Here is a 15,277-nt window from a genome sequence, read left to right as displayed (position 1 = left end):
TACCTCGCCGCTGAACATCGGCGAGATTTTGGTTCCTTTATTATACAGACAGAGCTACCTCGCCGCTGAACATCGGCGAGATTTTGGTTCCTTTATTATACAGACAGAATTACCTCGCCGCTGAACATCGGCGAGATTTTGGTTCCTTTATTATACAGACAGAATTACCTCGCCGCTGCACATCGGCGAGATTTTGGTTCCTTATTATACAGACAGAATTACCTCGCCGCTGAACATCGGCGAGATTTTGGTTCCTTTATTATACAGACAGAGCTACCTCGCCGCTGAACATCGGCGAGATTTTGGTTCCTTTATTATACAGACAGAACTACCTCGCCGCTGAACATCGGCGAGATTTTGGTTCCTTTATTATACAGACAGAGCTACCTCGCCGCTGAACATCGGCGAGATTTTGGTTCCTTTATTATACAGACAGAGCTACCTCGCCGCTGAACATCGGCGAGATTTTGGTGCCTTTATTATACAGACAGAATTACCTCGCCGCTGCACATCGGCGAGATTTTGGTTCCTTATTATACAGACAGAATTACCTCGCCGCTGAACATCGGCGAGATTTTGGTTCCTTTATTATACAGACAGAATTACCTCGCCGCTGAACATCGGCGAGATTTTGGTTCCTTTATTATACAGACAGAGCTACCTCGCCGCTGAACATCGGCGAGATTTTGGTTCCTTTATTATACAGACAGAATTACCTCGCCGCTGAACATCGGCGAGATTTTGGTTCCTTTAATATACGGACAGAACTACCTCGCCGCTGAACATCGGCGAGATTTTGGTTCCTTTATTATACAGACAGAGCTACCTCGCCGCTGAACATCGGCGAGATTTTGGTTCCTTTATTATACAGACAGAACTACCTCGCCGCTGAACATCGGCGAGATTTTGGTTCCTTTATTATACAGACAGAGCTACCTCGCCGCTGAACATCGGCGAGATTTTGGTTCCTTTATTATACAGACAGAATTACCTCGCCGCTGAACATCGGCGAGATTTTGGTGCCTTTATTATACAGACAGAATTACCTCGCCGCTGCACATCGGCGAGATTTTGGTTCCTTATTATACAGACAGAATTACCTCGCCGCTGAACATCGGCGAGATTTTGGTTCCTTTATTATACAGACAGAGCTACCTCGCCGCTGAACATCGGCGAGATTTTGGTTCCTTTATTATACAGACAGAGCTACCTCGCCGCTGAACATCGGCGAGATTTTGGTTCCTTTATTATACAGACAGAATTACCTCGCCGCTGAACATCGGCGAGATTTTGGTTCCTTTAATATACGGACAGAACTACCTCGCCGCTGAACATCGGCGAGATTTTGGTTCCTTTATTATACAGACAGAGCTACCTCGCCGCTGAACATCGGCGAGATTTTGGTTCCTTTATTATACAGACAGAATTACCTCGCCGCTGAACATCGGCGAGATTTTGGTTCCTTTATTATACAGACAGAGCTACCTCGCCGCTGAACATCGGCGAGATTTTGGTTCCTTTATTATACAGACAGAGCTACCTCGCCGCTGAACATCGGCGAGATTTTGGTTCCTTTATTATACAGACAGAATTACCTCGCCGCTGAACATCGGCGAGATTTTGGTTCCTTTATTATACAGACAGAGCTACCTCGCCGCTGAACATCGGCGAGATTTTGGTTCCTTTATTATACAGACAGAGCTACCTCGCCGCTGAACATCGGCGAGATTTTGGTTCCTTTATTATACAGACAGAGCTACCTCGCCGCTGAACATCGGCGAGATTTTGGTTCCTTTATTATACAGACAGAGCTACCTCGCCGCTGAACATCGGCGAGATTTTGGTTCCTTTATTATACAGACAGAATTACCTCGCCGCTGAACATCGGCGAGATTTTGGTTCCTTTATTATACAGACAGAGCTACCTCGCCGCTGAACATCGGCGAGATTTTGGTTCCTTTATTATACAGACAGAGCTACCTCGCCGCTGAACATCGGCGAGATTTTGGTTCCTTTATTATACAGACAGAATTACCTCGCCGCTGAACATCGGCGAGATTTTGGTTCCTTTATTATACAGACAGAGCTACCTCGCCGCTGAACATCGGCGAGATTTTGGTTCCTTTATTATACAGACAGAACTACCTCGCCGCTGAACATCGGCGAGATTTTGGTTCCTTTATTATACAGACAGAATTACCTCGCCGCTGAACATCGGCGAGATTTTGGTTCCTTTATTATACAGACAGAGCTACCTCGCCGCTGAACATCGGCGAGATTTTGGTGCCTTTATTATACAGACAGAATTACCTCGCCGCTGCACATCGGCGAGATTTTGGTTCCTTATTATACAGACAGAATTACCTCGCCGCTGAACATCGGCGAGATTTTGGTTCCTTTATTATACAGACAGAGCTACCTCGCCGCTGAACATCGGCGAGATTTTGGTTCCTTTATTATACAGACAGAATTACCTCGCCGCTGAACATCGGCGAGATTTTGGTTCCTTTAATATACGGACAGAACTACCTCGCCGCTGAACATCGGCGAGATTTTGGTTCCTTTATTATACAGACAGAGCTACCTCGCCGCTGAACATCGGCGAGATTTTGGTTCCTTTATTATACAGACAGAACTACCTCGCCGCTGAACATCGGCGAGATTTTGGTTCCTTTATTATACAGACAGAGCTACCTCGCCGCTGAACATCGGCGAGATTTTGGTTCCTTTATTATACAGACAGAATTACCTCGCCGCTGAACATCGGCGAGATTTTGGTGCCTTTATTATACAGACAGAATTACCTCGCCGCTGCACATCGGCGAGATTTTGGTTCCTTATTATACAGACAGAACTACCTCGCCGCTGAACATCGGCGAGATTTTGGTTCCTTTATTATACAGACAGAGCTACCTCGCCGCTGAACATCGGCGAGATTTTGGTTCCTTTATTATACAGACAGAGCTACGTCGCCGCTGAACATCGGCGAGATTTTGGTTCCTTTATTATACAGACAGAATTACCTCGCCGCTGAACATCGGCGAGATTTTGGTTCCTTTAATATACGGACAGAACTACCTCGCCGCTGAACATCGGCGAGATTTTGGTTCCTTTATTATACAGACAGAGCTACCTCGCCGCTGAACATCGGCGAGATTTTGGTTCCTTTATTATACAGACAGAATTACCTCGCCGCTGAACATCGGCGAGATTTTGGTTCCTTTATTATACAGACAGAGCTACCTCGCCGCTGAACATCGGCGAGATTTTGGTTCCTTTATTATACAGACAGAGCTACCTCGCCGCTGAACATCGGCGAGATTTTGGTTCCTTTATTATACAGACAGAATTACCTCGCCGCTGAACATCGGCGAGATTTTGGTTCCTTTATTATACAGACAGAGCTACCTCGCCGCTGAACATCGGCGAGATTTTGGTTCCTTTATTATACAGACAGAGCTACCTCGCCGCTGAACATCGGCGAGATTTTGGTTCCTTTATTATACAGACAGAATTACCTCGCCGCTGAACATCGGCGAGATTTTGGTTCCTTTATTATACAGACAGAGCTACCTCGCCGCTGAACATCGGCGAGATTTTGGTTCCTTTATTATACAGACAGAATTACCTCGCCGCTGAACATCGGCGAGATTTTGGTTCCTTTAATATACGGACAGAACTACCTCGCCGCTGAACATCGGCGAGATTTTGGTTCCTTTATTATACAGACAGAGCTACCTCGCCGCTGAACATCGGCGAGATTTTGGTTCCTTTATTATACAGACAGAATTACCTCGCCGCTGAACATCGGCGAGATTTTGGTTCCTTTATTATACAGACAGAGCTACCTCGCCGCTGAACATCGGCGAGATTTTGGTTCCTTTATTATACAGACAGAACTACCTCGCCGCTGAACATCGGCGAGATTTTGGTTCCTTTATTATACAGACAGAATTACCTCGCCGCTGAACATCGGCGAGATTTTGGTTCCTTATTATACAGACAGAATTACCTCGCCGCTGAACATCGGCGAGATTTTGGTTCCTTTATTATACAGACAGAATTACCTCGCCGCTGAACATCGGCGAGATTTTGGTTCCTTACTATACAGACAGAATTACCTCGCCGCTGATCATCGGCGAGATTTTGGTTCCTTATTATACAGACAGAATTACCTCGCCGCTGATCATCGGCGAGATTTTCGTTCGGTATATAAGAGAAATTAAATTATCACATATTCCAACATTTACATAAAATCGTTTCAATATATATATTTAAACATTCACATAATATGTGAATGTATGTAAACCCATTTTGACGAGCCCGTAGGGCGAGTCTAACTACAAACGAGTCAAAATATAAAGCGATACTACACACAAAAACATCCAATAAGAGATTTATTATTCAACTGCTGTAGTCAATAAATTTATCAATGAAAGAGGGAGAGTGTAACAGTTTTGTGTGCGCGCGCCGACCTGTAAGGCAAACAGGTTTTCTACCGTACAAATAACTGTACAATAGCGCTGTATATTTCTACTGTTATTTGGACGGTATTCGCTGCAGTTGGATAATAATAATAATAATAATAATAATAATAATAATAATAATAATAAGTTTATAATAATAATAATAATAATAATTATAATGGGAAATGTTTTGGGACTGATTTCTAATTTTAATTAATTAGATTTATCCAGTTTGCAGGTGTCATATAATTTCACAGTAACCGATCCGGTAAAGTTCGATAATTCATTGTGGACGTTTTAGCACGACGGGCTCACAACATTAAAAGTGTGTTCCTTTCTCAGCGCTTTAATGCAGCACAGATCGCTAGCGAGGTCTTGGGGTCGTCCTAACATCTCCCAGTTATAATTATTAGTCACGGCCTTCCGTTGTATAAAGAGATTCGAACATTGTAAAGAGAATTCCTGTTGCTTTTAAATGATGGCACTTTCCTTTAAACTTATCTGTGTTGTCTTCTTGTCATTTCTTGCAATTTTACAGCAATCTACTTTTAGGCGTTCTAGCGACAGCGTAGTGGAACTAACTAGTGAACGTGTTACGCGTCTGGTGGAATTAGTTGAACTTCTATGCAGAGGTCGAAAGCATAGTTAACTTCGATTTAGGATTTCGAGTCAGAATTTCGAGGCATGGCTTTTTTTTAGCGAAGTTTCGCTCGGCGAAGCCGCGCCAGGGGAGTACAATGGATTAGCTCGACCGAAAACATACGGAGGAAGAGCCTTTGAAGTTTACAGTAGCAGCACCGAGAATAAGGAATACTATTCCGCGTAAAATTCTTCTTCGTTCCATACCTGACGTTACTAATCGAACCGTTCGGTAGTCGAACTCAATCGAAATAAATCGAACGATTGGGTTCGATTAGTTCGATAATCGAACAAAATCGAATCCAAAAATTTGTGTGTGAGAGTTCGATTGCGTTCGATTTCCGAATTAATCGAACCCAATCGAACTTAATCGAACACAATAGAAAAATCTTAAATTTACCTTAATACAGCCGATAATTGAACAGTCTGTCTAAGTAAGAGTTACAAATGAATAATTAACTAGTAATATTTTTATTGATGTATAGACTTTTGGCATGGAAAATATATTGAAAGAATAAACTATAAAATCGCAAAAAAAAAAAAAAAAAAAAAAAAAAAAAAATCCCGAAACGTAAAATTAAACTTATCGAGAACCTTAAATCAAATTGGAATACAGAACACGTTGAAAGAAACCGAAGAAATAAGCGACTATATAAGGAGTGGCAACCGGCGGGACAACTTGTGAGCTTTTCTAACAGTAATAAAATTGGCAAAAGCAGTTTTCTCTCAGTATTTATTCGTTGTTCTGGGCTAAACACCCTCGTATTCACCCGTTATTCGCATACAACATACCCCCATTTCCAGCCGAATGTAATAGACCGCAAATTTTACGACCGTTGCTTTTCAATCAACATCCATCCTCAAATCGAACCTAATCAAACCTAATCGAACCCAACCGTACTAATCGAACTTGATCGAGCTCAATCGAACTCACTCGAACGTTCGATTGCGTTCGATTGGTCAAATTTTTTTTGTGAGAGTTCGATTGTGTTAGATTACCGAACTCAATCGAACCCAATCGCGTGATTGCGTTCGATTAAGTTCGACTGAGTTCGATTAATCGAACATTCGATTTGGTTCGATTAGTAACGTCGGGAACATAGGGCCTTGACTGCGAGCCTCCATCGTTCTCGATCTTGAGCTGTCTACTTCGCCTCCTCCCAGGTCATGCTGATGGTCCATAGCTTTGCTTGCAGAGTTCTTTTCCATGTCAGGGCTGGTCAACCTCTTTTCCGTTTCTCCTGAGGGTTCTAATCTAAGGATTGGCGGTTGATACTGATCTGCCCTCTGCGTACGGATTCCACTTTCTGTTCTGGATGGTGACGTTGATGGGGTTCAGCCAGGAGCCATAATCGGGGACGGAGACCGTAAGTCTTGGGATCTGCGCGCACCTATGCTATGGCACAATTTTTCTATTTTTAGAACAAATTGCGCCATCCTGACGTCATATATCCGCGCGGATCCACGCACATGTCCGCTGCTCTCGCATGGATGTTGTCACGTTGCGTGTTCAAATGTTGAGAGTTGCGTGATTCTCTCGCAGATTTTTCACAGCGATGGCAGGGAATAAGGCAGGGAATAAGAACCAGGGCTCTTATATGTAGTTTTATGCTCTGAGCTAATGGAAAAGGTGAGTTTTTCAGGGTCGAAAACATGACTTCGATTTCGCGCTGTGAATGAATGCTCGCGCTAGTTATACTGACGCGTAAGCTTTTGCGCTTGTTCTATGAAGAAAAGTTATGTAAGAAAACTCTTTACTTTGGTATCGTGTTAATTTGTGAGTCTCCCAAACAATGCTTAATCATAACCAAACCCTGTTTGGTTATGTTTGTTATTGTTTCTGTTTGTTTGGCGAGTTTGCAAAAGGTTTTGAAAGGAAAGTCTGACGCGTACAAGTAACTCATTTGCCAAATGAGTTACTTGTACGCGTCAGACTTTCCTTTCAAGTAGTGCAGCGCGAGTCGTGTTTTCAATTGTCAACAAATCTTGTCAAAGATTTCTTTCGCTGTCTTTTGTGCCGAGATGCTGCAACAATTTTCACCAACGCCAAAAGGCTACTAACATCATGTGTGTTTCTTTAACATAGTGAAATTCTACACTGCGAAAATAAAATAGACAAGGAGTTTTGATAACTCAACCAACAAAATCGAAATCTTTATTCAAGTACCGTGACTATTCGAGTTGATTAAAGAAAGCTGATTATTTCTGCTGTATTAACATATTTTCACCTAAGTTCTCAATATGTTCTCAAACATTGATCAACCTTAAACATATTTAAAAACTAGAGATACATGAGTTCGATGTACGTTTTCACTCGAAAGTGGGCAAGTCCGATTTGTCATGTTTTACTGACTGCATAAAACACGCATCGGCGGGGGCTCTTAGCAGCATCTACAGACATAAACTCTATTGTCGCTTATTGGGCCTTGGTAAAACATCAAGCGTTGCTTACAATTCAGGCGAAACTCAAACTTGCAACTATTTTTTTTTTTTTTACTTTTCGGTCGAGATAGACTCTGTTGAAATCCTCGCAAGCGTGTGGCAAGAGGAGGGAAACTTTGAAGTCCTGAAACGCTGCTATATAATGGTAATTGAACTGAGTGGAGTGCAATTTGGTCTGAAATCATACGCGTGATTTCAAAATCGAACGAGCGCGCAGCACGAGTTCGATTTGAAATCACAAGTATGATTTCAGATCAAAATTGCACGACATGAAGTTCAATTGCCACTTTATTAGATCCATTTTGAAATCGCACAATTTTATCGCCTTAATTTTTAGACTTTTGGTGTATTGTTCCAGTAGCCGGTTTGTAAAAAAAAAAAAGCGGAACCGGAAACGCCTTTACGTCTCATTTAGTATGCAAAACGATGTCATGTGACGAAAACTCATCCGAGCATGACAAAGAAACAAGCGGTTTTGAAGTCAGAACGAAAGTAGTCTGCTTCAGGTATAAGAGTTCAATTCTCGTCGGTTGAATCAATGATGAAAGGTCTTTCTTTCTTCTATGGTTGAGGCTGAGACTTTTCACTGTCTTTGGAGAAGGAATTTGAAGGTGCATCCTGCGTAATTCTGCGATGGATTTCCTTTGAGTTGTGAAACTCCCTCGAGTGCACGATGCCCAGTGGATGGTACGTTTTTTTTCTTTCATACCGTTTAATGGCATGATTTTAAGGGAGTCCAGCTCGTTATCATCTCCGTTTCTTTTTGTGACGTCGGCGAAGGACTCAATACTCAGGACCTTGTCAAGTTCTTGCGGCGCCATTTGTTTCAAGATATTTCCAAGATGGCGGGACTAACACCAGCTTCGTAAGACGTTCATTCATTCACTGTTTTGTGGAGCGGGGCGTATTTTGACTATGTTTATTCACAGCGACAGAGTTGAGCTCTTTTGTTGCTTCGTTTGAAACTACCAGAAACCTGGAAACATCTACCTTCTTGAGATGGCCCTGAATTTGTTGTTGTGTGGTTTTTGTTTGTTTATGTTTTACTGGACTCGGTATCATACGGATTTTGAGCAGATGTTGAAGAAAAATCGCCAAAATATTCGTCAAAATGGACACTGAAAGTTGGAAACTTCCATTAAAGTTGTTGTTCAGCCTGAAGGAGCTGATAATCGTCATTTAGAAACTGTAATTAATTACATTCGTCAAGTTTTTTGGAAAAAAAAACACAATAACAACAGAGTTTTGGCAATACTAGTTGCTAAATTCTCCACACAATGGCTTTTTGCCTTTCATTTTCCTGAAATTTTATTCTTTACTTTAAACTAATATTGAAATCTGATTTGTTGTTTTGTTTTACTGTCCCATTCTCAATGGCTGAGAAAAAGATGCGATTTAGAGCAAAAAATAGTGCGATTTGTGAATAAATCGCACCATTGAGAGCCAATCAGATTGCAAGGATAGCCAGTGATTTCAAAATGGATTTAATAAATATCCAAATATATCCAACTAGTTTTTGCTGTGTTTTAGAAAAGCTGTTAACCTTCAACATCTGTGAAACTTAGAGTGGAGTAATGAGGAGCCCTTGTAAAAGAAGCTGCGGAACACAACTTGGTCACAAGCGGCACATAACTAAATTTGACACTGTCTTACTTCACTCAAACTGGAGCAGCTTACGACGAAAACACTAAAGCAAAATTCCAACAGACATGAAAGTATTGAGTTGTGGGCCAGAAGCATCAAACATTTCGGGAATTTCGGAAGTCATTTCCCCGCGCTATATCCGCAAAAGTCCTCGTAGCACATACACGCGTGTGCCGCATGTTCTAAAAATAGAAAAATTGTCCCATATCATAGGTACAACCCCAATAGAGCGTTTTCACATGACGTTACAAAGTTCGCGGGAAATTTGAGTCGCCATGTTGGTGTTACATATTTTTCAAGATGGCGGCAAATCCGTTTAGCGATTGTGCGAACAACCTCGATCCCCACGTGAAGAAACGTTACTATGAAAAGGTTTCTTGCATTGGTATCGATCCCATTTTAATTCCAGACAAAACGTATGATCCAGACTGTTTGCCACGGGTCGAATCCATGGATTTGCAATCATTTTTAGTACTTGGGACAAGCTACTACAGCAAGGATCAATTTAAAGCTTTTCGGAGTTTGCGAGCGTATAATCAGCTCGTTTCAGGGTTTGTGAGCTGCGTGAAAGGGCACAAAATAGGAAACAACTACATTGTTCTCGGAAAAGTCAGGCATTTACAGAGAATGAACGATCCGTGTGATACATTGTGGATTATAACCGAGGAAAATGGTACTGTTCTTTTCGCACACTGCGTTGGATGTATGGCAGGACAAGGAGAGTGCTGCTCACATATTGCGAGCATCCTCTTCTACATTGAAGCATGGAATCGTGTGAACGAAAAGCTGTCATGTACACAGGTGAAATGTAGCTGTTTGATGCCAACGGCCGTCAAAGAAGTTCCCTACGCACCCGTTTCAGTGCCGTAAAGTGCCCCTATTGTTTGAAGGATACAGACCTCAAAGATTACCCTGAGAAGTCCAACTCATGTTGGAAGTCAGAAAATGGAGCTACAAGTCTTAAAAGAGAACATGCATACTATTACCAATCACAACAGCAAATATTCACTACTGGATACAATTACTGTGACTTTGTTGTTTGTGGTTTTAATGAACAAATTGCTTTTTTATGTGAAAGAATTCTCCCAGATATCTGTCACTGGAATTCTGTTGTTCCCAAACTAAATCACTTTTGGAGATATTGTGTCTCAGCCATCATCTGGTCTCAGTTCTGTCTGCTTTTGCAGGATGAATACTACTGATGCTGTTGTAACATGCAGCAACCAAGCATGTCCCATTTCCTCTTTTCACTTAACCTGCTTGAAAGTCCAAAAAGTACCCAAAAAGTGGTTTTGTCCTCTGTGCCAAAAAACTGCTGGAGCCAGGAGTAAGAAATCAAAAGGCAAACAAACAAAAGAAAGTTTGGATGAAGCTCTTGAACTGGACTGCATGTGTGTGCAAAAAGAAGCCATTGCCTTCAGATAAAGTCCTTAAATGTCATAACCCATTGTGTGAAAACGGACAGTTTTTTCATTTGGCTTGCTTAAACTTCAAAAGAATGCCAAACAATGCCCTTACAACATGGGAATGTATGGGTTGTAAGTCAGGGGGCAAAGTCAAGCTAAATACCATGGAAGCTAAAGAAGCAAAGGACTCTTTACACAGGGTTTGTACCCTTTTTCAGAAACAAATTTCCAGGACTTTTCCAGGACTCAGATTGATTTTTCCAGGACTCTAAAATTCACGCTAACCCTTTTCACTCCCATTATCTTAATGTTAATTCTCCTTACTGTCTGCCATACATTTCATGTTTTTTTTACTTGAGTTCAACAGATTTCCAGTACTTTCCAGGACCAGTAGCCCTTTTCCGGGACTTTCCAGTCCTGGAAAATGCCACAATAAAATTCCAGGACTTTCCAGGTTTTCCAGGACCCGTACGAACCCTGTTTACATGCATGCAAGTCAGATGATGATGATGTCATTATAACTGGAATTTCAACAGTTCTTACTGAAAAGTCAGCATCCCTAGCAAAGCTCAATGAACAACATAACAAACTGATTTTGTCCCCCCACGGCTGGCTTGATTGTGATATCATCCATGCAGTGCATGTATATCTTAGAAAAATTAACCCTGGAGTTCAGGGTCTGCAGAGACCAACTTTGGGTCCCTGCAGAAACTTTAATCAGGTCAATGGTGAATTTATTCAGATTTTACACACCAGGGAACAACACTGGGTGTGCGTAGCATCGGTGGGGTGTGGAGATGGCACAGTGAATTTATATGACAGTCTTTACCGTAACATCATTTATAGTGAAGTAGAAGATCAGGTAATTAATCTTGTTGGACAGACAAATTTTACTGGCATTCAAGTTGTTCCTGTTCAGCAACAGCAAAATGGCAGTGACTGCAGGGTATTTGCTGCTGCCTTTGCAACCTGCCTAGCCTATGGCATACCTCCCCAAACTGTGCAATTTGATATCTGCAAAATGAGAGCACATCTGTATCACTCCCTAAAGAATGGGCTATTGCAAATGTTTCCTAGTACATTTGAATGACTTAATATATGAAACTCCTTTTAGAAACAAAGTCAAACACTTTGTCTAGTTTGTCTCAAACACTTCTTCTTACATGTATTTATCTTGGAATGAACAGAAAGATGTAATCAACTGTGGATCTTCCCAAGTTGTTTCAATTACAAAAACATAGTGCTGACAATGGCTCTGTTGATGAACTACCATGATTATACTATGCTAAGAATTAGGGGTTGACTTGAAACCGAAATTAATATTTTTATCTTTGTAGGGGCAATTGAGTTCCATTGAGCACTTGGATACACCTGTAGTCCTTTCCCGTAGATACCCTACATGAAGGCCTTAATATTATTATAACAAGCATGTAATTCCTTCCGGCAACATTACTATTAAAATGCCCAAGACACAAAGTAGGGAACCAATCTTCGCTCCGACAACGACACGTGGACCACGAAAAAAAAATTACTTTCTCAGCGGTGGGCCGTATCTTCCCCGTTTTATTGCCACATCTAACAATGAGGCAAAGGACCATGATGACAAAAATTAAATTTCTTCGCTAAGAACGCTAGAATGTCATACAGAATGTCCCAGGTGTTGGTTGCCACGAGTAGCACGCATTCTGCGATGGAACACCAATATGGCGGATGAAGTCGGTTGTCATGACGATATGCAAATTTCATCACGTGAGTGAAAACGCTCTACCAGAAATGGCGCGTGCGTACGGTCTCCGTCCCCGATTATGGCTTCTGGTTCAGCCTGGTGTTTCGCAAGAGTTCTTGGTTAGAGATTTTTAACATACCTTTCTTTTAATTTTTCTTCAGACATAAAAAATTTATTTTTAAATATAGGCTATTTTTAATTTTTAAGTTTGTTCAACTATGTTTTACTCCTTTTTATTAATTGTGAAGTACCCTGAGCAATTAGTGAATTGGCGCCATAAAACAAAATGGTAATGACAAGATTTGCTTTGAAGTTGGATTCGCCTTTTTAAAGGACTGGCGGGGTATAAAATTTCGAAAAATTAAGGTGGCTCGGAACTACATCATGTACAGATGTTAACCTTTGCCAAAAGTTGTGTCTTATCCTGCTGATCAAAATTCTATAATAAAAATGGAGGTGACCGAACTCGTTTTCAGTCGTGCATACGCGAAGCGTAGAAACGACTTTCGTTGGGGCTCAGAATATGCAAATTTGTCACTCACTCAGAAGTAAACAAATCGATATGTCAACGACCATTATCGATTTTTTTTTTTTTTTCTAACGTATCGACTTTCCGAAGTAATACCGCAATTTAGAATACTACGACTTTTCTTCGATGGATACTCGTTGTGGCAGCACAGGTGTAACCGAGTCATTGCTAGTAGCTGTTTGAAAGACTAAAGGCGTATATAACTATGTGTTCGTGTAGAGATTGAATGCAAAGAGTCTTTGACCCCTGGTGACATTTGCTCGTGGATCCTTCAAGCTTTCGAGGCTTTATAAATTCTAGTTGGCTCGATAACAACTTCATATTTATGAGTAAATTTTCCGAGCGAAACTTTGAGAAACATCAGTAGCACAGCTTATCAGTCCATAACCTCCAGGCAAAACACTCTTGTGGCCAACGGTACGAAACGCTGTTAGAAAACTAGATACTGTATACACTATATACAAAAAACTACGATAACGCAAAAATCCAGGAGGGTGAGGTGTTCCGGGAAATTCGTAAAGATTCTTAAGAGTGGCAAGAAAAACACATTTCGATTGTTTTAATTTTCGGGGGTGGATAAACTTAAATTGTACTAATGCTTCAAGGGCAGAGTTAGTCGACTCTTTTTCATGACCTTGTTTATTATCTTTAAACCACGTTCAGCATATAGCAGCTGATCGAAGTAGACCTCTCCATTTCGAAAGCGCTGAATGTATCCACCACCTCACAGTTCCCATTGATTAATGTCTTTGTTTCGGACCACCACTGCTACCCACTGTCACTATTGTTTTTCGCATTTAGAATGCGGACCTCGAGCCGTTTCTCCCTCCACGTTTTATATCTACTCACTGGATTATTGATTGATATTTGCCTTTATAGGAAGCTTGAACTTATTTCCTCCACTGAAAGCAATTACAATGGTTTCGCACTCAACTGCAACAGACTGGCAATCTAAAATCTTGCGGAAAGAGTACCAGAACTGGCTGGCTGTTGGCCACGCCCTCTCACTGATGTGCGATGGACTAAGGCCTTACGTTGAGAGGGAGATGAGAGCGTTCCATCAAGCTTTGTTGGCGAATCTCGCCACTGCAACCCCTTGTACTTGCCCAAGGCCTCCAAAACACTCTTGCGCCTGGGCTGTACAACTTGCAAGGTGCCACAGAGGGGGAAAACCTAATTCTCCCAAGTGGCACCAAAGCGACTGTAGCAAATGGACAGATCCTATCCAAGGTTACTGGGAAGTGGCCAAACTTTTCATGTCCGATTTAGGGCCTAGTAAGGCTACTATTGTCGACGCGAGTAGTACTGACTGCACGGGGTTAACCAACCTCATGTTTTGGTGCATTTATTTCCGTGTTCAAGTACACCTTGTTGATGCCGTGCGAGAGATGCGTAATACAAAATGGGGGCATGCCGCAAGACAGGAGCTCACCGATGGAGAAAAGGTAGATGCATTGACAGATATACGAAACCTCCTTCAGGATCCGGAGTTAGCTACAGACAAGGACGCCAAAGCAGCCCTTTCAGAGATAAATTTAATGGAAAACCACTTCGATGCGCAAAGTGTAGAGAGAAAGGTACTGGCTGACTTCCAGGTGACAGTTAAGGGTCAATTGGATGGTATTGGGGACGAACTCAAAGATTTGAAGCGAAATTGCGCGAGTGTCAGCAGAGACTTGAAGCGAAATTGCGCAAGTGTCAGCAGAAAGGTGCAAAAGAAACTGTCATCCTTAGAAAATAAACAAACCAAGATGCTTAAGCTTTTGCAAGGTATCGAGGACAGAATGGAAGATGAAAGGAATCGAAATATTTCATATGCCACACAAGTCTCTAACCTTGCAAAGTGCGTATTCTCGGCAAGCAAACACAAAATTGTTTCAAACCTTCGTAGCTTGAACACCCGTTCTCTAGCAGTTTGGATGGTTGTCATAGTATTGATGGGAAGCTTTAGATGTCTGAACCACAATTCCTACAATGATGGTAAGTTAAAAGGCGATCAGTAGATTGTTTTATTAGGACCACAGTTTTATGCGTTGTATTTGCGCAAAGAAGCCAAAGTACGTATTCACCTATCCTATGTTTGGAAATTATATCGGGTACCATCCTGGTCCATCTTGGCAAGCTCGGGGAGGAAGCAGAGAGGAGATGCTTATAGCTAGCCAAGTCGACGTTTATGGCACACCAGCCCCCACGAATCTCGAGTTCCACTTAATTGGAAACATGCCTACGGTCATTTAAAGACGGATTTGCGGTAAGAAAGTTCTATATTCCTGGAAGAAACTTTTTTAAAAATTTTAAAGATATTACAGACACATGTTAACTACCGCGATCTAGAAAGCTAGCTTTTCTGTGAAAGAGGAGATTTTATGCTGACGTTATGATAGACCTTAGTAAATGTGTTACAGAACTGATCTAAGGCCGATTG

General features: G+C 41.7%; 1 protein-coding gene and 1 pseudogene across 1 annotated transcript in view; both read left to right on the top strand.

Annotated features, from left to right (window-relative positions):
• The window catches only part of LOC110064279 (uncharacterized), a 34,537-nt gene that overhangs the window by 6,073 nt on the left and 13,187 nt on the right, over positions 1-15,277 (top strand). The window contains exon 2 of the mRNA XM_089275384.1: positions 13,732-14,832. Within this exon, the coding sequence (XP_089131510.1) occupies positions 13,770-14,832 (1,063 nt within the window). The 5' untranslated portion in view covers positions 13,732-13,769. The remainder of the gene's footprint in view (positions 1-13,731; positions 14,833-15,277) is intronic.
• On the top strand, positions 7,066-11,848 carry LOC149102373 (uncharacterized; annotated as a pseudogene).

Source organism: Orbicella faveolata, unplaced genomic scaffold (assembly GCF_042242905.1).
Source record: "Orbicella faveolata isolate gen_17 unplaced genomic scaffold, um_ofav_v1 contig_36, whole genome shotgun sequence".
NCBI lineage: Eukaryota > Metazoa > Cnidaria > Anthozoa > Scleractinia > Merulinidae > Orbicella > Orbicella faveolata.
Note: the sequence above shows the minus strand (reverse complement) of the source record. Positions and strands in the feature narration are given on the sequence as shown.